Below are 22,077 nucleotides of genomic sequence, written 5' to 3' on the forward strand. Positions count from 1 at the left end.
AGGACTATCATTGATATACATCGCATTTCACCGGTGAGCTGATCTAACGGGATGCGCGGAAAGCAAGGCTGCGAATCACGCGGGCCCCTAGACAGTTGATGACCCACTATTCTATCCACCTCTTGGGCTCTTTGAAGCTGAGATCAAGAAGACCCTTCTGGCCGGGAAAGAGCAGAGTTAGCCCTAAATGGGCAGGTGGATTCTGGAGATGGAGGTGGCTTGAATGTGCACATAATGTATGAGGATTTGGTGATGGATCTAGCTAAATGAAGCTCAGAATAGCCTTAGTTGCTTTGCTAGCATTCGATTTCACCGGGAATGGCTTGAGACTTCAACGGGCGGATCTTAGCCTTTTTGTTGTTTTCTGCGGTGAGTATCGATTTGCCATGAGCTCTGCTATATCCATGTTACTGGTTCTGGGTTGACCTTGGATCTGTGCCCTCTAGTCACATTAGAGGTTTTTTTCTTGGTGGATCTCCGCGACTCATCGGGCATGGCCGGAGAAATTGGAGAGGTTCCTAGAATGGACATGGTGTCGGGCGTTTTAGGAGAAAATTTCATCACCCACCCAGTCAAGTTGGAGACAGAACAATTGAGTATACGTCATTGGGTGAGACACTTGGGGTGGTCGAGTGAAATATCGTTCTTTGATTTCAATATGTACAGTAGGGACGTGTTGGGCAATAGAATAGTATTCTGAAATGGAAAGAATAGTAATAGAAATACACAACCTTCCAGCCTCGGAAAGGCATGAAAATTATTATTAAGCGGCTCCACCCCCGGGGCCCCGGAATCATGTGCGACGGTCATGTGCAGATAGATGCCACATGACTGTGGGACATATAGTTAGCCGGTTATGTATTCGGCACATAGTTCCTACATACCATATTAAACCTATAACCAGGTACATTCAAACCAGGAAAATAAGCATATCTGCAACCGAGGTAATGAATCCGCAATTATAGCAATAAATGACATCAGCACTCAAACTCCTGAAACCCAGACCTATAGTTGTCCAGATATACAGGGATGAACCAAGTTTGGAAGAATTTAACATGCTCTCATAGTCAAGGCAATCGACCATTCTTGAGTTTTCAATATTGAGTATTTGGTATTATTGAGAGGCGAAAGGCGACAAAGTAATGATGAAACCATCACATTACACATGGTGTCATAATCAGCCATCTAACGGAACTGAATTCCTCTATACAGGGGTCAAAAGATTCTTTCGATGCAACGATATCATGGGCTTGTTAACCGCTCTATATTCATTCAAAGAACGACAAAAAACTTCAGAAAAAAGACTGATGGAAAAACATATAAAAAAAGAGTGAAAGCATTCCTTACTATGATATTGTCGCCAGACTTTTGAAAGAGTAATCGGGATATACCTAAACAGCATCCTAAATATCGAAAGTAAATATCCCACATTGTGCTATCCCACGCTCATCTAAGCTCAACATCTAAGACACAAAAGTACGAAGCCAAACAAAAGTACTCTGAAGTAAAGCCCAGGTCTAGAACCAACTCCGCTGGTCAGCCACACCACACGTCGCGAAGTAAAGCCCAATCAATCCCCTCTTCTCTCCATCCGATTCCACTCACACCCCCCAGATCCGCGATCGATGAGCTGTCCCTGCAAAACATGTAAAACAACAAGCCACCGTGGACTGAGCGTTTATCTGGTCGAGTCGATTTCCAGCCCACATCCTCTTCCCGACTTCCGCGGGAGCTCTGGCCGCAGGGACTAATGTACATCGATGTCATGGATTGCTCAGCATGTGCAAGCGATCAGTGCGATGGCGAACAAAGAAGATATGGCTGAGAGATTGTCGCCGAGGAATCGGATCTGGTCTGTCTTTTAATATCTCCTGCTGGTTGTTTATAGGATATAGACGTGTAAGGCTGAGTAAATACTTGTTGGGCTGGACCCTGACCTGGACATTATCATAAACTCATTCATTTTGAAACATGCATATCGTCCAGATGTATGACTAGAACGAGAATCCAGGTTTCTGGTTTGTGTTCTAGATCTGCGCAAAGTGTTCGGGCGAGATAGGTACTACTGTCTTTACCTCAAGCAAACTAACAGGTTTCGGGCTTTCTTTTGGGGTCGAACGGGGCACCGGGAAGTTAAGTTAGTTAAGGCGGCTTCTTTTGTGACTGACCCCCTGTATTATTTTTTTTTCATGCCACCTGACCTTGTTTTTTTTAAATTTTTTTCGCCCTGGAAAGGATCTGCGAAGATTCGGTTTGAAACGTTTATCGCCTGAACTCATGAACTCCTAGCTACTTGAGTAAACTCTTCTTGAACTCCACCTAGGCAGGTCGTACTGCATCTGGCGATTTAAATATTCTCAATAAAGTAAATGTAGATCTTTCGTGGTGTTTCCTTTGTTATCTTTGATAGACTTCCATGGCTTCCATGTTATGTCGTAATATGTGCAAAAATCAAGTCGGATGTAGAAGTACTTAGACACAAGCATATAATATAGGGCTTATCAGGTCCCTAGGTACATTTACCCATATGGTTAGGCCAATAATCAATCATGCTGAAAGGATAATGAATCATGACCACACCACCTACATGCAACCTGTAGGCAAGTATCAATATCAGCCATAGACTCCTCACTTTGATACGTGTCAGCGCCACAAACTCAACCTTCACTGAACTTCCGCTTGATTTATCTGGCTGGCATCTTGATCGCAAGGATGGCAGCCTTAGAAAAACCTTCTGCGGACCTCTGATCCTCTGTGCTCTGCAGCAGAGCTATAGCTACCTAATATAACGAACATCCAGACCGCCAATTCAGAGCGATGCATGGCGTCAAGCCTCTTATTCTAATGAATGTAGGTGTCTACAAATACGATATGCACGTGGAAGCAAGTATTCTCTGATTTAGTTCATTTGATTTTTGATTTTTTTGGCAGTCATCAGGTAGCGTACAGTTGGTGGCCTGATCGCATAGATCAGCGCCAGATGAATTGCAAGACATAAATGTGGTATCAGGTATCGCAGAAGGAAAAGAAACAAAGCTATCTCTCCGATAATAATCGAGAGGCGTTAAACAAATGCTTGCCGTTCTCTGCTGTCAGTGAAAGGCAGTAAGAGACTCAGCGCTGAGACAGATAGAAGATAAAAAAAACCCTTTTTTTGGTGAACATTTCCGGTCGTGAAAAAACCCCCATCCGGGGATATCTTGAAGAACAAGAAGAGAGCAGGAACCATGTTTCATCAACCTCCGTGGCTCGAGATTGGACGAGAGAGATAAACTGTACACGGATATTAAGGTCGTAAGATATTAGCCCTCAAAGTGATGTTCCATGAGCACCATGCTGAACAAATGCCCGGTGAATGCTGTGGTAACACCTCAACTCTCGGAGCCATTGAGATCGAGAAGGAAAAATTAAACAAATTCCAGATGTGCGCCGTATATGCAATGCATGATCATGATCGTACGTGTCAAAAGAAGGCTATGCTGGGTTGCAAAGCAAGTCTGTAGAAATTCAAAGGCGCGTAGGTGAAAAGACTACCATCCCTTCACATGATACTCCCAAGGACCGTAGTCAGTGGTATAGTTGGTCCACGAGCCATTTTTGCCGAGATCGAAGTTGGCATTCGGGTCTGCTTCAGCACTCGACTGTTTTGGACCAACACCCTTGTGCGGACCCTTAGGACCTGGGTACTCCTGGAGATTTTTCATATCGTGGGCAGTGTGGCGACGCTTGAGGAAGGCGTTCGCAGTCGCACTTTTCTGCTGGCGCTCCCAAAGAAGGTGTCGACGGAGAGACTCAGTCAATTCAGTCGCAAGCATGTTACGGCGAGTGGTCCGTGGGGAGTGAGCCATCGACTGCCCAGGAATTGGCTTCATACCGATAGGCTTCGACCGAGGAACATCGGGGCCACGCATAGTCAGGCTTTCTTCATCCTGGGCTGGAGACTGGGGAACGGATGGACCATTTGGTGATGTCAATCTTGATCGCTGCAGTGCAGGGCTGGACCGGAACGCATTACTTTGCATGCGGGTTGGCTGGTGCATCATCATAGTGAGCATCGAGCGGCGAGAAACGAGATTTGGCCTGGAATCGACCCGCTGGAACATCTCTCCGTGGTCGTCGACACTGGACTCGCCACCCTCGGTCACTGAGTCCTCCCAATCGTCATCCTCATCATCCTCGATGGCGCTTTCCGAGACCTCGTCGTCGGTTTCAATGGCGTCTTCATCGGATCGGCTGAGGTCCTTGCAGTTAGGAATAATATGGGATGAGACCTGGTTGCTGAAAGAAGCAGTCTTTTTCGTTGAGTTCGGGTTGGTGTTCCTTGGCTTCAATCCACCGGTCGCATTCTCTTGAGCCGTCTGTGGGACCATGCGCTCTTCGAAGGAGCTCTCATCATCATCTCCAGAGGATCCACCCAACGTAAACATGCCGCCCTTTTTCTTCAATGGGGATGGCCTCATCTGAGTGGCGGAGCGAGAAGGACTGGGGTCGATGGACAATCTCGGCTGCGATCGGAAGGAAGATGAGATGTGCGATGGCGAAAATCCACGAACAATGCTAGGAGACTTGATCAATTCGGATCTGCTTGGAAGTACACCTGAGGACGAAACACTTGTATCGGACGCATGATTGACTTGTGCAGTATCGCTCTCATTGCCTTCGGGGGCAGTAGTCGAGCAAGACTCGGTAGACTCGCGAGGATAAGGAGTGGGTCGGATGAAGTGAGGGACCTGTCGAAGGGTGGACGGAACAGGAGCAGGAGTGGGAGTAGATGGGCGTGGAGTAATATCGACGACAGGCGCAGCAGGTTCGACGGGAGGGTCTATGGGCTCCAGCTGCTTCTTTTCCTTGATGTTGAGGACCATTCGTTCCAGATCCAACGATGTAATGTGCTTCTCCTTGCCACGGCCGAGACTGGCCATCGAATCCTCGCGGACGACAGCAGGTCGGTAATCGGAGCATTTAGGGCGTTTGATGTGAGCTTCGATCCGCTCGGCTTGGTCGGACGCGGCCGATTCAACGCTGGCGGAGAGCTCCGGCAGATCCCCAGCTTCGGAACGTAGCAATGGTTTAGCGGAAGTGCTGTTGGACTTCCCAGGCTCAACACAGAAGGTTTCGCGTGTCCACAGCCGCCAGCTCAGGTTTTCAAGTCGACGGCCCTGGTCCATATAGTCGGCACATTTTGAAAATACTGCGAGAATCCATTTAGCAAAAAAAAGAAAAACCACTTCCAACAGATAAAATTGTCACTTACCCATCCACATTCCATGGAGACTTTGAGCATTGGCAGTGTCCACCTTATGAATATTGTCCGCGTCAACGGTGAGCACCGGTGTTGTCAAAGGCATTTTAGCGACGCCACAACCACAAGCGTTGTGATGATAAGAGTTAAGAATTGTTGATTGGTGTTCCGGGGTCGCCGTCTCCCCCGAGAGTGGTCGTACGGCGCTTGAGAATCGGTAGTAAGGGTTCGTGATGATCGACTGGAGTCTTATAGCACGCCTTCGAAATTTGAGTCTAGGCCCTGCAGTGCTGCAGAGAGTCGATCAATGGATGTTTGACGCTTGAATTGCAATCAAATGCTCACGCAAAAGATCAATCTGGAAATGAAACGGTGAATCAAGAAGACTTCTGAAGTTATTTCGGGCCAAGTGAAGACTTTGAGTGTCGAATGTCCGGTATTTTGTTCGTCACGACGCCACAGTGCGGAGATTCCGATAGAGGTGAAGAATCGAAGGACTGAAAGAGTGAGCTGATTGAGCTGATCCTTCAATCAAGGTTGTCGTGGGTGATTGGAGATTGTGAGGTGAAGGTTAGGAAAAGTCTGTAAAAAGAGAAGAGGGAGTCGGAACGATAATAAGAATGACGGGGGCGGCAGTTTGGTGGAGTGGAGTGGAAGGAGAGGGGGACGGTAATAAATTATTAAAATGAAAATGAAAAAATGGGTTTAAAAATGATTTTCTTTTTTATTTTCCTTAAAATAAATAATTGAATTGATTGTAATGGAGCGTGACAATACAAGGGGAAAAAATACATTCATAGAAATAAATAAATGAGAAAAAAAGATTAATTGAATAATAATGACTGTGGACAATCGGTGAAGGGCGAAAATTCAATCGCATCACGGGGCCCTTTTATTACAATACGGTTTGATGCTGGTATCATATCTACCATGGTTCTTTCGGTATTCCCCCAGTATTTTAGACTTTCCTTTCCTCTTTCCGAGGTTCCCCCCGAAAATACGTAAACTTACCGGTCTGTTTCCGTCTATATTTTGAACGAAAATTGTAACTTGGTATTCAGATATTTGGGCTTTTGTACGGAGTGAAATAGTTGAGATACTTAGTTCAAAGGGATGTAGAATTCATAGTTATCCAAAACATCAAGGAATAAGGAATGAAGAAAACACACAAAAAGTCTTAGACTGCCTGTGACCTGTCGGGGCAAACCAAAATGATAATAAAAGAAAATGCCAAAGTGAACTAATCGAAAGACGAGCGCGGTAGTTGAAGTGACTTACCGGCAGAAGTCCAGACCAGGGCTCTCACCACGCCACCTAATGTATTATGTATGGCGATGGTCGTTTGGACATTAGGATAAGACACAATCTCTCGTCACTAACAAGATACCGTGTAAGAAATGAGGCCTACTGACCGATGAACTGTCGAACTGCCACTTATTGGTGCTATCAGATCTGGAGGTCCGGCTGACTCGCCTTACTGATGTCGCTTTTTAGGCTATTTTCGTCACGGACATTCTATACTCGGACTATGGGGGTACACCGCGTTCAAAGGATGAAGGGATCGGTCTAAGATCTCAAGCCACGTTGTGATCACAGATGGGGAGCTTGGGGCTCGTTTATTTCTCGAGCGGCTTTACTTGCCCCCGGAATTATTGTCATGCGAAGCCCCAAACGAGGCTATAGATGAGGTTGAAACGCAAATTATCCCGGTGGAGATTATTGTTGACTTTCCTAACAACGCCTCATTTCTTGGAATTTGTCCATGGCTGTCTCTTTTTGGTTGTCAGTTATGAAATGTTTTCCCCAGCTCTCCCCCGCAAACAGCTACCCGGGAGAAAGGGATGATTACAAGGCCGGCTGCATACCGGGGAACCAACGTCTCCTTCCATAACTAGTAGATCGCGCTCTCTTTTAGGTGCATTGCTTTGTTTCAAAAAAAAAGTAAACCTCGGATTCCCTTTTGCCTGTTTGTTTTACAGCTCTGATCGATCACCGATCTGAGGGATAATGTTGCTTTAGGCCTCAATCATGTGCATGTGAAAAAAAAGGCAGCCACAACAGCTTCATCTGAAGCATAGATCGAATCAGCCTTACCGCTAGTTCTCTTTTCTTATCTTCCGAACGGGCACATCCTGGCCAATTTTTCTATCTTCGGCCATCCCAACAAAACACGACATTCGAAAGTATCACAAACCCAGGCTACATAGTCACGAGTCTGCCAGCTGTCATTGAGGTACTTATTTGTGCTTATCATTTTTTCCCTTGCTTTTACTGAGTAGAGGCGAGATCGACAGATGACAGACAGCATGAGAAAAACACTACATGAAAGCGAATTGGAGATGGGGGGGGCCTTTTTTCCGCCGTCACGGGGGAGCAGGACGCTTAAAGAAATTGTTGGGTCTAACGCCGGACTGGCGGAAAGGATCTGCTTCTCTCTACCTGACCCTACCAAACTTCTACCCGCGGGGGCTTGGGAGGCCGATCCCTTAGGACATGACCCCTACCGTGGCAAAGTCACACAAGGCACACGTTTCATCTACCATGTGATATTCTAACATAAGATCCCTGAATATAATAGAGATGATAGAGAGTAAATACTACCTGGGTAGGTGACTTGGATCTGACCGACATATAGCCATGTCCATTGTTCCCTGTCCAAAGAGTGGAAGCTTGAAGACCGTCATCGCTGGACTGAATAGTAAACTTGCAGCGATACGGAAAAGCAAAACAAGCCTGCAAATCATGACGCTGTTCCACTCAACGCATCCGACAGGCTGGTTTCCGGGGTCGTTTGATATCCCATTTACTTGAAGAAGTACCAATTAACGACCGAGCAACATCTTTAACCGTAAAAAGAAATAGGCAAGTCGTCTGATTTATTCGAACAGTTCGTTACTTACAAACATACTGTCAACGCAATTTCGATCTCGCTGAATTCAAGCAATTTATAACTACTACCATTGGTTTGAACATAAATAACGAATGACAAAACAGTGTAAATAATAGTGGGCCCAATTTCTAAATTTTACCCGACATATAGTTAACTACCCTTGCGGATGTATGACACTACACAATCACCGCTAGGATGCAAAGCATTCTCTAGTCGCTTGTACAGCCTAGCTTTGATAGCTATTATCCCCCTGTCTGTGAAGCTTGCACAACAATGCCCGTTACGCGTGGTGTTTATTTCAGTCACCTCGATGTCGAGCAGTTTGATGAGATCGAAAATCAAAAATAAAACAACCAGACATCTATTGACTCATCTTCCTACTCAGCTCCTGTCTCACTGTCTAATATTCGGGTGGTACCAGGTGGCAATATGAAGCTGCATATAGAATACCTCATTTGGAGCATGCGTGTTGTGTGATAAATTGAGATGAGGCTGCGGCTGCGGCTGCCAATAGCTTATGGTGAGATGATAGTCATACCCACCAAAAGCCGGGGTACCGAGGTCTTTCCAGGGCGGGAGAAAGGATTTCCGCAAGTAAACCAGTCTTACTCCAATGGGACATTATTCTACGACCTATGTGCTGTAAAATATAACATTGCCACTAAATGACCACTGGCAGACCGAGGCGCCAAAGAGAAGGGAGACCTGGGCCAGATGACAGCTGGGGTAGGCGCAGGGTCATGACGAAGGGCGCGCTTCGAATAGCGATAGATCCCCTACATAGTGCCGATCGGGCAATTTAAGGAAGCCGAAGCTCGGTTGTTTGGCATCAAAATAATGAAAAATGACCCATCATGGCCCCATCATTTCCAGATTAATGAACTAATGGAGAAGAACAACTCATAAAGTGGCAAATGGTCACGCGCATCTTGTCACATGATGTGGGGGTTCTAAACCAGGAACGCGCCGCCACCTCGGTAGGGGCTTGTGACATTGGAATTTCAAGGGACGCCTCTTACGATACCATTTCCCTATATAGTATGTTGTACTATTGAAACCGATGGGGATTTCCGGTCACCTGAGTCCATGTGACAAGAATCAGCATCTTTAACCTGTCTACGGAGTTGGTTGTAGGTATCTCTCACTGGCTCTTCTTGCTGATTGAATGGTCTAAGGCCCCCCGTTGAGTTAAGTTAACGGCATGAGATGATCGCTCCTCGTCATATCCAATGATGTACCTTGGTGGTATCAAGCCCGATATAGGCTTACATCTAGCCCAATAAGATCTTCAAGTGTCAGGGGTATTCAGATCCCTAAACGATCACAGTCATACAACATATTTGTTGATCTGCTATAGTATTAATTCTGTTCAAGAAGTCTTTATTACCTAGGTCATCGCTCTAATTCTACCATAACTTCTACATGTTTTTCTATCGGTCATACTGTTGTTATTTCCTTGCATTCCCAAGGTCTTTGAAATCTATTATTATGATGGTTGCTTTGATTCATCCTAGGTGATAATTATGTAATATGACTGAATATTGTAACAAAGAGGTTGGAGTAGGGATTTGACATCACATAATCAATCATAGAGCATCTAATTTGGAATAGACAGAATAGCTCGAATGTGTCACTGTTCCTGGATCGACGCGTTTCCTGTCAACGAGCCGCTAACTCTTCCAATGTGACAGGGCGCAACGCCGGTGGCTGTCCACCACTTCTATAGCCAAACATAGATAGTCATGACAAGTGCATCAGGGGGATCATGCTCACTTATTTAAACCTATCGAATTCTAGTGATCTAGGCGTCAATAAATTACCATTACCGTATTGCCGTAGTGTCTCTCATTGTTTTGAATGATTGATCTAGATCGTCAAATTGAATGATGATAATTAGATAGTTAGTTAGTCAAAGGGGCTTTCTCTTTATGTCTTTATGCTACTGTCGCAATAACCAGACAGCAAATCACAGCATCACATTCCTCTGATTTTCCACCTTATTTGTGGCCCGCTTCCCCAGCCCCATGAATGTCTGTGCTCAGATCAACTGTTTCTGTTTTATATGGCCTGATGTACTTCGTATAATAACGTCAATGAAAAAAAGGAGTGTCAGTTATTGGGCGTGTGTTATCAGAGATCGCCTCAAACCAGGGTCCCTAAGCGCTAAATAAGTTTACGATCGGTGTTCTGTTAAGGTGTTTGAGTTATGCGTGCAAGGGGCGGGTTGCGGGGGATCGAAGCCGAACATAGTTTTCTAGATTCATAGAGTCAGGTGAACAGTTTTATCGAGGCCGAACTCGATCTGGGAAGATTTGGTTCAATCAAATGAGGCAGAACAAAATGCGATCACCCTAGGTAGGTAATCATGTACGTAATGGTCGTTTCGTATCTTGTCTGCGTCTACTCTGTACGAAGGATCAAATCTCCACTGAACAAGGCATGTGACCTTGGGTAAGGGATATCTCTCCGGAGAATCTTCCAGATCGAAATCCAGCTTACTGTATCCACGGGATTGATCCCATAAAAATTGCTCGGATGGAAATGAGGGAGATGTGGGTTCCTGGATCCTACAATCCAGCCGGAAGCAGGACCTACATATCCGCGACGATCACTTTCCTCCGAATGTCTTTGGGTTTTTGATGCTTCTCTTGCTGCAGTCAGCTTTTCAATATTCAGCTGCGCTGGAGCAGGTGACTCTTAATGTATCCCTACCCTGGACGAAGATCGTTCTAGACTTGTATTTTTTTTGTTATGAGTCTTTGTTTTCCATTGATCATAACATCTCTCTCGTTGGATTTCGCCGTCTTGCACAACTCATATTACAATGGTTCCATTTCAATCGGTTGTGCTTGTAATCTGTCTTGCTCCTTCGACCATCAAAATGACTAGTACCGGAGGACCCATGCATACCGACAAGAAGTCTAGCCCTTGGCTCCTGCTGCGCGGCCTTGGTCCCGGATCGTGGAAAGCTCCCTTGTTTGAGATATGTGACCCAATATCTATCCTCCCTGTGCTTCCTGCAGATCATAGTTCCAGGTATTTGGTAACCCTGGCATGTTTGTTCTCATTTTTCGACGATTTGGATCCACTTCGCTTGATCGTGGACCTTGTGTGAGGGTCTATTCTCTACAATATTGTACAGCACGAAGTATGTTGGCTTTATGCTTCATCCGCCACCTCGTCATTGCATATTGCTTCTCAGGTAGTCCACTGCGAGGAAAAAATCTAAAGGAGATGGATACTGAATGTTGACTACCACTGCAGCGCTATATTCTCATGCTGTTCTTGCTGTCTGGTATTTTGGTGCCCGCCCTTGTACTGAACTGGCTAATTTCTTTCATGTTCTGGATTCTCCAGATTCCTAGTTCTTTTCTCCAATCATGTTTCTTCAACATGGCTTGTACACTTATCAGTGAAAAATGGCCAGGGGAAAATACAAAACCCAATTCATCCGAGTCTTTAAAACAAGCATGGTTGCTTTTTGTTGTTTGTTGATAAGGATGAAACCACCTGATCAAAGATACAAACCAACTTGACTAAAATTTTACGTTAGAATCTACTCTTAGCGACCTATGAAGGACCTAGACATCTTATTTTCTTTTTCGCTCTGCCGCCCCCAACCAACTGAAGAGCAAATATATTTGCTGATCGTACTTCAACCAAGGCTTTCTCCATATGGAAGATGACTGCATCTGGCCATATACATCACCTGGTGGCTCACCGGGGCGGCTATCTCCTGACAGTTCTCGTTGCTTTTTCCTTCCCGCACAGGATGGCTGTGGCGGCTGATGTGAACAAAGACATCTCTACAGACTAATCATCGTAGTCTTGGTGTCTCTCGGTGTGTGATTGTGGCGTACGATGGTCTAAGGTCGGTTTCTTTGGTTGCTGATTCTCGTTGGAGTGGAGCCCTGGAGGGTTTTCCATCGAATGAGAATTCTAGACCGCTAGGGGTTGAAGTCCTGGGTACTCAGTATATTGAGGCCTATTCTCTCTCTGTACTGGCTCTTGATAGGTACACCACACGACAGTTGTGATCAATTTTGTGTTTTGATGCCCTGTTGTTACTTGGTCTAAACGCCGACCGGGAAATTTTGTATTTTAAGAATTAATGTCTATTTTGGGTTCGCGTTTGCTTTATGGACCGTCTGGCGGCATAGCCTGGGGGCCCTTAATGGAGCCTCGCGCAAGCACGTTATTTCTGCTGGTTTTGTCACCTGCTTCCCCGTCAGCTGTGGCTGTTGTTGGTCTCAAAATATTTGAAAGTGAACTAGAAGATAAGCATGTTACGCACATATGATCAAACATGTACCGGCAGGTTTATTATAGGGTTGAACATTGAGCCGCGCCCGGGCGGTTGGTGGTTTCTGGGATACTCTATAAATACCCAGATATACATACATTCGCAAATAACTTTGTCGACGTTGGTTTCAAAAGACCTTAGGAGTCGATTTCAGGAAAACAGATGTATGGCTACCTAAGTAGCACATAGCGTATTTTAAACCTCTGGTCTAGCAAAATACTCCAACTCGCTGCATGGAGATCCAAATCTGGGGAAAGCGGCTTTGATACAACACCCCGGACCCTGAGGTATGTACGGCCGCTTCCGGCCAGGGATCCAACACAAGCTAAGCCCGAGACTAACATTGAACCATTTCCGATTTGACGCAAAAAGATTACACGTAACAGAGAAGTAACAGAGAACAGGACACTAAAATTTGACAATTGGGATTTTCAAAATCATTGTCACCTCTAAAGTGATACATGCCATATATATATATGTATGTACAATCTATACTTTATACTCATATACAGGGCGACCGGGGAAACGAAGAAAACCTATAGCGGCAGTAATAAGAAACACTAGAAACTACATATCTGGCTCCAATAGATCGCCTTTCCGATGTGTCGATGGTTTATATGCTCACCGTGTTCGTGACGAGATTAGCCCCAAGGAGGCGGCAGTAGATCAAGTGACAACCTCTGGTTTTCAAAATTGACGGCTTTTTAATTGGAGTCGAAAATACATCTAGTCTGCAAAATAATAGTAATGTCACGAGAATATAATAATATCACCTAGATCTAGATCAGTCTATTGCGAACTAATCGAAGCCACGCCAATCCACAATACCCATATGAGAAAACAGGGCGGACCAAATGCCAGCATCTATGAGGCCGAGGCAGCTAGTCTTGTTCTTTCAAATGCAAACTGTCATATCAACCAACTTCTCCATTCTAGCCGGACCATGTTCCTTCTCGCTTACAATATGTTCGTCCCAAGCCAAGCCCAGTCTTTCGAGCACTAGGTATTCCATACTACGACAGTGATATGCCCGGCACATTTATGTATAAGAATAGCGCGGGCATATCCGAGGCCACTAGAGGTAGAGTTTGATACAGCTGTTCTTCTACATAAACATGAAGTTCCAAGTGCAGTCCCATTGAAAACGTAGAACCCAAACCCAGAACACAGAAGAGCATCCCCTGCTGACCGATAGCAGTTTCTTGATCTCGCCATCTTTACCAGAGCTTATCTCATAGTTAGCAAAATTAACAGCCTGAATAGGCTAGGTAGAATATCAAATCAAAACTCCCGGTCCCACAGATTGCAATCTCGCCTCGGCGACGAAAATGGGCGCTAGATCTGGGGCTGTATGGTACCTGTTAGCCGGGTCATACCGCAGCGATGAATTGGAATTGGGGCTGACGCAAAAGCTCAAACAAGTCTATAGGTGTACACAAGTATCTCACTTTCTAAGGTATTTGGCTGGCTACTCACACTCGGTCGAGTTGGCGCTGACGTTGTCTGCCGTAGTGGCGCCTGTAATTTTGTTTTAAATGTTTCAATAAGAAGGAACTTTGCACCCGCTACAGGTCGCAGGAGACTTTGAATCCATATGCCGTGGGGTGTAATGCGCCTTGAGATCGTGTGTGCTATGTATAGGCATTCCGAATGCAGGCGGAGAGGCAATACACCCACGAGATATGCTAGTATCTATTCTGATGAAGGGAGCTTATCGCCATGTCTATTGTTGTTCTAATGCGTAATATCCAGGCTTTACGGCTTCGTAGTGCAGCCGGTGTCTCAAAACATAAACAGCTATTGTCATTTCCCTGCCTGTGCTTGGCCAAGTTGTTCCTGAAGTCACCAGATATCAGATATCGATTTCAATTACCCAGAATAATTCCATACAAACAAGAGAGCATATAGACAACTCGTGCTTATTATACGTGAGCTATCCTTCGATATTCCAGCACGCCAGCCTTCGCACGTGAAAAGAATATTGCAAAATATGACTAGAGCTAGTCTAGGCCTGTCTCGGCCCTACTCGAGCCACCGTCATAGCGGTATTCTGAATTCTGTGATCCACGAGTCGCGGGGAACCAGTGTCATACTTCCATGCTTTGTGAAACCAAGGAATCAAACCCTTGACGGAGTTGGAAGATTTATCAAACCTGCTTGAGGAAACGACATATAAAAACAGAGAACCAAGAAATATGAAGTTAATCTCTCTTAGTAGACCTAAGAATATACGTACAGAAAGTGACGTTTCTGTGATGGGTGCATAGTCAACTATAGAAACAAGAGAACTAAGACCAAGGTACGCGGCCGCCATCCACCGCAGGATTTTGATTAGGGCTTCTTACTAAAAAAAAGGCTGTGATCATTGTATGTGTTGATTATCAGGCTTGGGAATTGCAAGTTTCCAGCGTCCCCCATAGGTCCGCCCTTGGTTGTTCGATGTAGTTTTCAGGGATCACGGCAATACAGACAACAATGAGCTTGTTCCATTAACCCCCATCTATGACTTTGCGTCGGACCGTGGCAGACTTTGTCTTTCTATCTTTACTTTGCTTCTATATTAAATAGAGAAATGCCTTTCACGGATCGGAAAATCGTAGATCACGATCGTTTCGTGTCGGATCGACTCTATCCACCGTACACCCTACTTTATATAGCACATACTATTACGTCAAAAATCAAACAAACTATGGAGCTTCATCTACCCATATAAATGGCAATTCATTGGGCTCATTATGCATAATTGTATCACTGTCCATATGTTGTTAGTCTTTAGATCCATATCTTTCCATACCAGAAAAGAGCCCTAAGACATTTTCCATATCGTCAAGGAACATGTCAATACGACATACTCATCTCGCTCCCAAGCCTCATAGCTTGAAGATCCCAAGATTGGTCTTACCGCTTTGGTATAAGAGAACCGTGAGATATCAACTGGCACCTCTCCACCGGATCCAGGCTAAGCAACGGTGAAATATACACCGACCAGTACCGCTTGTGAAATTTTTTTTTTGAACCGCTTCTAGTATTTAGCATGTTCACACCACCAGACAAGCAAAATTTCGTGGCGATCCGTGCCTCCATTCGGGTTTGTCTGGGTTCGTCTGTGTTCACGAGGGTCACCCGATATGCCGAGGAACAACGACCTGCCTAAAAGAAGATCTGAACTACTGATTTTTACTTTTAGATTATGTCTAAGTTTCTGCCTCGGTGCACGTTCGTGGGGGCTCTGATTTTGTGCTGTCATGTTCCTGTTCCAACGAAGTCTTCTACACTATAGGACGAACGGAACTGGGTAACTGGTGACCTGGCTTTCATCATGGGGATCTACACCGCCATGTTACCCGGATACGAGAATCGGCTTTTTGTTTTTCGACAGATTTAAATTTAGGTCTTGCTGCATAATTTGTGGATAGCACCTGAAGCCTTGCATCCGTGTCAAGTCAGGATGCTATATCAAATGAGTGATGCGTTGTCTTGTCATTCCACATACATCCTTCAACCCGATCACATTATCCAAAACCTATGCGAACGCACGGGGTATCTACCTTTTCTGCTTTCTGTTAGGAGGGAAGGATTTGCCGCAGACCGAGTAGCTGACTGTCTACATAGGTTGAATTAGAATATGCGCTGTAGTATGTATGAAGCTATTGTTCTATAATCATTGGGGCATCAGTCTGGCCATAGAAAGGCTACTAATCACCAAAATACAATGAAACTCATACTCGCCTGTGTTAAAAAAAAACATTATCAATCCTTTCGTTTTCATTGCAACTAAAAGGGTTCTATGTAACGGACCATGTTTTTACATAGCAAGTAAACCAGAATCATCATTTTTTTCTTTTACCGTCATGGAATTTGAATAGAACAGAGTAATCTAGAACTCAGACTCGTCATCCCCAGAGATAATAACATTGTTGATCTAATTTGCTGTTAGCAACGAAGCGTAGCGAAAGGATTCAGGATTCTTACCTTAAGAACCATGCGGCAAAGCTGAGTAGCAAGCAGAAGCTGCTGGCGCTTGCCGATCAAGGGATCAATGGCGAAGTGCTCACGCATGTCTAGAGAATTGAATGTTAGCGGGTGAACAGGACTAGCATATGATGGAGTGCAAAGGGCTTACCGTTGGTGCCGGTCATCATGCAGTCAACACCGAGACGGGTGTTCTTCTCCTTGACCTGGCGAGATTTAATGGATGCAAGAGTCTCAATGGGGCTCAGGCCAGAGTTCTCGGAAAGGGCCAGTGGAACAGCATCCAGCGCTTCAGCGAAGGCGCGCATGGCATATTGCTCAATGCCGGGGCTCTTGACAGCGGCATCCTCCACAGCGATAGAGCAAGCAATCTCCGCAGCACCACCACCGTAGACCACACGGTTATCGCGAACAAGGTTGCGAACGACACACAAGGCATCGTGTAGTGACCGCTTGGCCTCATCAATGATCTGCAGTAAGTTAGCAACGTATTGTTTCTACCCTGATCCTTCGCCAAGGTTGACCTACCATCTTGTTACTTCCACGAACGAAGACTGTCACTGCCCGGGTGTTGGCGCACTCCTCAATGACCAGCATCTTCTCTCTTGTGGTTCCGAAGCTCATCTCACGGACCTTACCAGCTGTTCCAAGCTTGTCGGATGTCAGATCCTCAAAGCGGGGCACGATGCGACCGTTTGTAGCAATTGCAATCAGCTCAATCTCGGGTCCACCAACCCACCGAACGGCAGGCAAGTTATTCTGGAGCAGAAGGTGGTTGGCCTCGTCATCGAAGCCCCACTGGCAGATAACCAGGTTAGCACCTGAATCCTTTAGCTTCTGGATCATCTCTGTGAAAGTCTTCTTCTCGTAGTCTTGCAGCTTCTTGAACTCCTCGACCGACGTGATGTCAAGCTTGTGCTTGGTCTTGGGCTTGGGGGGCTCGAAGGGACAGGTCAGGATAGCCAATTTGGCATCCCGAACCTCGTCGGGCATCTGGGGGTGAGAGAAGTCCTTGTCCACAATCACACCCTTGACAAGCAGAGAGTCCTCAAGGGACCCACCGACCTTTCCGTCAACCTTGATCAGCTCGAAATCGACATCCTTGCGCTCAAAGTCGGCAACCGATAGCACGGCATCAACGGCGATCTGGGCGAATTGGTCGTGAGACTTGGAGACACTGCAGGGATTGTCAAAAATTGGACTGGCCAAAAAAGCTCATAAACACATACATCTTACTACCCAGACTGGTCTTGGCGACCTTGAGGAGGTTGGTGGTATCATCGGCGCTGAAGTGAATCTCGTCACTGATCTTGTCAAGCTCCGCAACAGCAATTTCACAGGCCTGGTCGTATCCGTCCGCTATCCGAATGGGGTGAATGCCCTTGTCGATGAGGTCGGAGGCTTGTTCCAACATGGCCGCTGCCAATACCACAACACCGGTTGTGCCATCACCGATCTCCTCATCCTGAGATCTCGATAGTTCGACCAACAGCTTTGCGACATTGTTTGTGATCTCCATCTACTCATATCCATTGTATCAGTTTTCTGTACCGCAATAGGGCCTCGAGGAGGGTAAAGGAGTTCGGGGTCGGACCTGTCCGAGAATGGTTGCCCCATCATTGGTGACGGTGATGTCGCCGTCGGCGGAAATCAGAATCTTATCAAGACCACGGGGACCCTAAATATAGGGTAAGCAGAAGTCGTTTTGTTTATTCTTTGCCGGATGCCATACCAGAGAAGACTTGACAATGTTTGCCACTGTTCTAGCGGCAACAATGTGTGACTTAACGGCCTCAGTGCCATGCTGTCTCTTCTTCTTTCCTTGACTGTTTCATCAGAAAGCTCTGTCAGCCTCCAGTCCCAAATCTTCGACATTCAATTGTAAAAGGAGACGAAGGTAGCGGTGAACATACTCCCGAACGACGATAAACGGCCGTCCCTGCTCGTCCTTCAAAACCGAAGCTACCCCTGAATGTCAGCAACCAAGATCCGCATCGCACCAATCTAGTCTGCGAGAATTAATCACCTTGAGACATGTCAAGCTCTGTTTGAAGGTTAAAATCCACATAGTTAGCCACAGCACATTTCAAGAATGAGGGGTATGGGGAGAGCCTTACGCATTGCCATGTTGACGGTGGGCTGCCACCTGGCAGGATATATGGATATTAAAGAAAAAGAGCTTCGATAAATGAAGCTAAAGGTGCAAAAATCAAGTGAGCGACAAAGAAAAAGCACACAGCAAGTTTAGGGCCGAGGGGTTGAAGCTTCCCGAATTGCACTTTTGACAAATGAAATTCTGACTACCCAAAGCGGTATAGCGTGTTCTTTCCGCCTTCACAACGCGTTTCTGCTTCTTTACTATCCCCCCATTGCTTGCTTTAAATGCGACAGCTTATCATTGGACTTCATCGCAAGTGAGGTTATTACCTCCCATCGCCAATCTGTTTTCTAAAATATCCAATTACATTTCGCCATTCAAAAGAACCATGCCTCGTGAGTGCTTTCCGCCCAATGTTGATGTTGTCGCGCGCGCATTGAGCATCTTGGTTAATTTCTCTTGCCCTCAGCCCCGGTAGAGGATCTGTCTGACGAGGAGTCTGGTGACATTCCTTTCAGAGATGCCCCAGAGGAGGCACCCAATGCCGATAAAGAAGCCGAGGAAGAAGAAGAGGAGGAGGAGGAGGAAGATAATGATGAAGAAGACGATGGAGTGTGAGCTGTGCATGGCAAAGTAACGTTCTATTGCTGCTAACTTGATGCAGCTACATAGTTGAAAAGATCGTTCAACATAGCTGGCTGGATGATGTACGCAAGCAGCACTTTATCCTATTGCGCATTTGCGACGAGCTAACTGAACTCTAGGGCACTCTCAAGTTACAAGTGAAGTGGAAAGGATATGAAGATCCTAATGACCTCACATGGGAAGATGAGGAAGGTCTAATGTACGTTCAGCTTTTCGACACTATCTTAAGCATTAGCTTACACACTTAGGGAGGGAGCTGGTGACATTGTCAATGCATACTACAAAACGACGGGAGGTCGACCGGAGCTGCCCACACAGAAGCAGAAGTCCAAGCCAGGCCGCAAGCGCAAGTCTATGGGCGATTCAAAGTCAAAGACAGCCACTCCTACCCCAACTCCAGCCGCTGAGACCAAGAGACGACGAAAGTCTACGCCCAAACAGACCGATACAACAAAGCAAGAGCCTACCTCGTCCGAAGAAAATGGCGCTGGATGGTTGCCCAAGGGCAAGAACTGGGATAATGAAATCGAGAAGGTGGAAACCATTTTCAAAAGCAATGAAGGAACTCTCCTCGCATGTCTCGAGTTCATCAATGGAAAGAAGGCTACAGTGGAAATTCCGGTTTGCTATGAGAAATGTCCTCTAAAGGTATGTCTACACCAAGAGTGCAAAAGATCGATCCGAATACTAAACTTCAACCAAGATGCTCAAATTTTACGAATCGCACCTGTGAGTCAACTCGTTATTGCCAGTCAGAAACAAATTTTAACTTTTTGCAGCGTCTTCAAGAATGAGAATGAGGATTGAGCCTACCATATGCAACCTTCGAAGAGTCCCATATACTGCACAGACACAAATGGCGTATATGTGGTATAACTTTAGCCATTTATTCTCTACAAAGTTTCTCCCTCAGGTCTGAGATAGTGAACCACACATTGCCCCGATGGCTCGGCCATTTTCACAAACATATTGAGTATGAAGCTCAAATCCATGTTTCTTGTTTGATTGCAAAGTTCTTTGCGTTCTGGGAAAGTCAACACCGGTGTTTCTTTGGGAGATGATCTCGTTTCTAGCAATACGCTAATTTCCATGTACTTTACAATCGCAATCAGAATTCGTCCTTTGAGATTCCCGATTTCATCAGTCAATGAGACCCGTTTCCCGAGCCATGCGTAAGTATTCCCATCTTTCCTTGAAAGCCTCAGATCCGTGCTTCGATAACGCACGCTGCACCTCAGAGTGATCTTGCGCTTGTAGACATTGATCGTCCTCTGCTGTCCAGACACCAGGTATGTCGTTCGGGATATCATTTCCAGCGGCGAGGGACTCCAGAACTCTGTCGGCCATTTCTGGAATCATACTTGTACAGCGCAAGGCATCGAAGACATGTGATTCATTGGCGCCTCGCGCCAGCCGTTGATCGATCCAGCTGTCAACATCAGGTATCTCTTCGGTGTCTTCCTCAGCGACCTCTGATGCTGGACTGGATGGTAGGAATGGTAATTCTAGGAACACAGGGTCGACAGGGTCCTTGTAGGGATCGGCGACCGGCGGCGCTGCCTTGTGCTCTTGCTTCTTAAATCGACCGAACTTGGCGAACGCATTGTCCCCTAATGGCCGGGGTACCCGCGCTGGTTTTTGAGCATTATCTTCTGGGCGCAGTGCGGGTCCGTGCGCTGTTTGCTGAGGACTTTGCGTAGGAAGCGTCTGTGTGGGGAGATTGACAAGCCCCAGACCTTCAATCGGTCTTCGACTTGAGGAGGACGTGCCGTGGGTGTCTCTTGTTGGTCCCTGAGTGAGGCCCGGCGGTGTCGTAATTGTTGGAGACCTGGGCTGTGGCCCACAGGTTTGATCACTGCCGCGAAGAAAGAGAGAGCCCGTGGAAGTAGAAGCTTCAATCGCTCTTCTTTTCGAGGGTGAGACTTGGGTTCGAGATGGGTTAGATACCGCAGGAACCGGATCTCGTTTTCGTTTTGAGCTAATCATGGTATTGTTGGGAGTTAGAGCAGATGACTGTGGTTGAGAAACCCCTGAGCTCATTTTTTCTTTTGGTGCTGTTTCAGTCCGGGTGGGTAAAGTCTTTGGGTATTGCCCCTGGGCTGGTGCAGACTGTATCAACTCTTCATGTGATCGAGGTACGCCGCCGCCTGGACGGTCTTTGCCATTCAAATGCTTTATGTATCGACTGCGCCAGGACTGCCACGAATGACTGGGATACTGTGATTTGCAAATTAACATTTGACCACGTGTAAGTTGTGAGTGTCCTTCATACCAATTCGCCCAACTCTTGATATATCCTGTTACCTTGGACAGGCGCTCCTGGCTCTTGTTTAAAATGCTCAACCCAGTCAAAAAGAAGTTGATCCTCTTTTAGATTGTAAAACGTTCTTGTGCCTTTCGTGGGGATGTTTGATGCCCCCATTGGACGGGGTTTAGAAGGCCCTGCTCTGTGAGCTTCCAAATCTTCAAGTTGTCTCTTTTGAATGGAGCGCTCCACATATTGATATGAGAATCTGATATTGAGTTAGCATATTGCCGAAAGCCAGGCTACATTGATTTGAACCAGAAGAAAGGGATAGTACGTGTCACTAGGGAGGTTTTTCCTCGTATGGTCCACAAGCTTGACATCCGCATCACCTTCCATTAGCACAACGGTACCACCATGTTTCTATGTCATCCTTAGAATTTGAGAGTCCCACAAAAAGAATAAAAGCAACACGTACCTTGATCAATTCTTTGAATGTTGACCTCTGTGGAATGGTCTGGGATAGCCAGAATCGTGCGCCTTGGAATAGCGTTGGTACATCTTCAGCTTGAGACTGGTTGATTGCATTGAAAGACATTTTGAATCCTCAAAGATCATAACTAGAGACTCTCTTCGCGGCCACCAGGCCCAAAGACGAGTTTATACACGTCTTTGTCTGGTT

The 22,077-nt window shown here is 46.0% G+C and overlaps 4 protein-coding genes across 4 annotated transcripts; 1 reads left to right on the forward strand and 3 right to left on the reverse strand.

The window, feature by feature from the left end:
- Positions 1–3,530: 3,530 nt before the first annotated feature.
- Positions 3,531–5,348, reverse strand: N7529_010219 (uncharacterized protein; the record flags this gene model as incomplete). The annotated part of the gene is made up of 2 exons (XM_057245746.1): positions 3,531–5,191; positions 5,255–5,348. 2 exons carry the CDS (start codon positions 5,346–5,348, stop codon positions 3,531–3,533), a joined length of 1,755 nt encoding a protein of 584 aa, XP_057094009.1.
- A 10,964-nt stretch (positions 5,349–16,312) lies between these two features.
- Positions 16,313–18,534, reverse strand: N7529_010220 (chaperonin-containing T-complex subunit CCT5; the record flags this gene model as incomplete). The annotated part of the gene is made up of 10 exons (XM_057245747.1): positions 16,313–16,357; positions 16,408–16,496; positions 16,559–16,877; positions 16,936–17,584; positions 17,637–17,926; positions 18,002–18,085; positions 18,140–18,233; positions 18,321–18,369; positions 18,434–18,451; positions 18,525–18,534. The coding sequence occupies 10 exons, from the start codon at positions 18,532–18,534 to the stop codon at positions 16,313–16,315; spliced, it is 1,647 nt and encodes a 548-aa protein (XP_057094010.1).
- Positions 18,535–18,893: 359 nt separating this feature from the next.
- On the forward strand, positions 18,894–19,957 carry N7529_010221 (chromo domain-containing protein; the record flags this gene model as incomplete). Its single annotated transcript, XM_057245748.1, has 7 exons — positions 18,894–18,900; positions 18,975–19,119; positions 19,170–19,212; positions 19,270–19,349; positions 19,399–19,798; positions 19,854–19,879; positions 19,930–19,957. The coding sequence occupies 7 exons, from the start codon at positions 18,894–18,896 to the stop codon at positions 19,955–19,957; spliced, it is 729 nt and encodes a 242-aa protein (XP_057094011.1).
- A 333-nt stretch (positions 19,958–20,290) lies between these two features.
- Positions 20,291–21,993, reverse strand: N7529_010222 (putative transcription factor Rap1; the record flags this gene model as incomplete). Its single annotated transcript, XM_057245749.1, has 4 exons — positions 20,291–21,367; positions 21,423–21,663; positions 21,733–21,818; positions 21,874–21,993. 4 exons carry the CDS (start codon positions 21,991–21,993, stop codon positions 20,291–20,293), a joined length of 1,524 nt encoding a protein of 507 aa, XP_057094012.1.
- Positions 21,994–22,077: the final 84 nt, after the last annotated feature.

Source organism: Penicillium soppii (assembly GCF_028829465.1).
Source record: "Penicillium soppii strain IBT 18220 chromosome Unknown utg000007l, whole genome shotgun sequence".
NCBI classification, from domain to species: domain Eukaryota; kingdom Fungi; phylum Ascomycota; class Eurotiomycetes; order Eurotiales; family Aspergillaceae; genus Penicillium; species Penicillium soppii.